Consider the following 2,500-nt stretch of genomic DNA (forward strand, 5'->3'; position numbering starts at 1 on the left):
CGAATTGTCCGTGAAAATTCGCTATCACTGCTCTGCTAAGAGTAGCCGAGCGGTCTCACCACCGTATCTGTCAATCTTACGGCGCGGGTTCGAGTCCCGGTTGGGTAGGTTAAATTTGTATATATATATATATATATATATATATACATACATATATATATATATATATATATATATATACATATATATATATATACATACATATATATATGTATATGTATAAATATGTATATATATATATATGTGTATATATATACATATATATATATATGCATATATATATATATATATATATATATATATATATATATATATATATATATATATATATATATATATATATGTATGTATGTATTTGTATGTGCATTTTTTTTTCTAAAATCCGTTATGCCTTCAACAATATGCAAATATACACGCACACAAATAGGACAAACCTGGAAATGTGCTTTCATCACGAACATAAAACCCTCATGCACGAGGCTCATTCCTCTCCACGGGCACCTCCAGTCATCCAGTTTTCTACCCCTCTGCAGGAGAGACCAACCATAGGATGAAACTCGGCGAAGGGCAGGAGAAGAGGCCAGGAGAGGCGGCCCTTCGGTGTCAGCGAAAAGGAGCCACGACCACGCCGCTCATCACGCCAGTGCCAGTGCCAATGTTGCGGCATTGTGTGTCCAACAAAGAGGTACTCTGCTGTTAGGGTACAGTGTACAGTAGCTGTCGTAGGATCTTGGAATGTTAGTAATTTTAGCTAATATGGAGATAAGATAGTCTGGCTTACTAGTAACGACCATTCGAGAAGAGGAAGAGGAAGAAGAAGAAGAAAACGAAGAAAAAGGCAAATCCAGGAAAGAAGAGAGGTTCTCGAAACAAGGCTTAAGCAGCGTGATTATAGTGGGCTTGAGATGAATTATATTTGTATTGATGATTATAAGGTTCGTTGATTCTAACAATACAATACCACGATATATACCTGTTAATTAAAAAGTGGTGATGAGACGGTGATATGATGATGTTACAAATGATGATAACCATGATGTGATTTTGGTTCTTAATTTCTTTCCCGCGGCATTTCATATCAGTGCTAAACTCTTTTGGTTTTGAGTAAAACTGCACTCTGTGACATGACGGTAAAGGCAAGGATACCGAGAAATAAAACGAAGGATAAAACATGTGATGAGTCATTAATGATAAATTGTCTGTTATGAAAAATTTACACACACACACACACACACACACGCACGCACACACACAAACACACACACACATGTTTATCTATTTCTCTCTCTCTCTTTCTATCTATCTATCTGTCTATCTATATATCTATATCTATCTATCCACCTATGTATCTCTCTCTCTCTCTCTTTACATATATATATATATATATATATATATATATATATATATATATATATATATACATACATATATATATATATATATATATATATATATATATATATACAAACAAAATTATTACAGTGCAACCACTGATGTTATTACAAACCTTATGATTGAAAAATGATAATGGTGACAAAAGAGAGAGTAATTCTAACAAGAATGATAGTTGAAAATTCACTGTATACAAAATAATTTTATTGAAAGACGAGCCAAGAGTTTCGAAATTCTCCTGGATTTTAACGTCAGGTCTGAATAAGAAACAAAGAAATTGTTATCATTATTACGATAACAACAGCAACAGCATCAATGTAATTTACGATGGGGATGATATTAATGATAATAGAATCACCATTAGTAGTAATGGTGACAATAATGATTAGCAGTAATTATTATGAAATAACAACATTAATAATGATGACAGTGATAAAAAAATAATAACAATGATAATAATGATGATATCAGGCACAGTAAGAATGATGATAATTGTAACAATAATGGTGATAAACAACAAGTATTCTAATGGTAAAAACAGAGATAATGGTAATGATAATAACGATAATGATATACAAACAAGAAATAACTGATTTGATAGCGAGGCTGATGACGATGACTGTAACAAGGCTAAGAGTAATTATGATGATAGTGATAGGAATAATAATGATAGCAACAAAAATAATGATAATCATAATAATTATGATCAAGTTATAGCAATTGCTGCTGAAATCCTCGTGATAATGAAGATGATACTATTACTAATCCTTATTATCATTATTATAATCATTATTATAATCATTATCAGTATCATTAACAATAACAACAACAAATAGGATGATAATGATAAAAAAGGACAATAGTAATAACAATATTAACGATAATGATGAAAATATTGATGAGAAGAAAAAAAAATCAAAATAATAACGAGACTCGAGTTATTATTTGTGACAATAATAACAAAGAAAGAAAAAATATATAAAGATGATTGTATGATTATGACAGTGATAATGCCAATGACAATGGACTTCCTCATATATCCCGATCTCTGCATTAGATATTGATGGAAACGATAATAATGATGATATATATGTTATCAATAGTGAAA

The 2,500-nt window shown here is 30.8% G+C and overlaps 1 protein-coding gene across 1 annotated transcript in view; it reads left to right on the plus strand.

The window, feature by feature from the left end:
• The window catches only part of LOC122266452 (zwei Ig domain protein zig-8), a 205,885-nt gene extending 204,625 nt beyond the window's left edge, over window positions 1-1,260 (plus strand). The window contains exon 7 of the mRNA XM_086534578.1: window positions 534-1,260. Within this exon, the coding sequence (XP_086390704.1) occupies window positions 534-700 (167 nt within the window). The 3' untranslated portion in view covers window positions 701-1,260. The remainder of the gene's footprint in view (window positions 1-533) is intronic.
• The last annotated feature ends 1,240 nt before the right edge of the window (window positions 1,261-2,500 follow it).

Source organism: Penaeus japonicus, unplaced genomic scaffold (assembly GCF_977035675.1).
Source record: "Penaeus japonicus unplaced genomic scaffold, GWHDUDI00000001_assembly GWHDUDI00000041, whole genome shotgun sequence".
In the NCBI taxonomy this organism is placed as follows: Eukaryota; Metazoa; Arthropoda; class Malacostraca; order Decapoda; family Penaeidae; genus Penaeus; species Penaeus japonicus.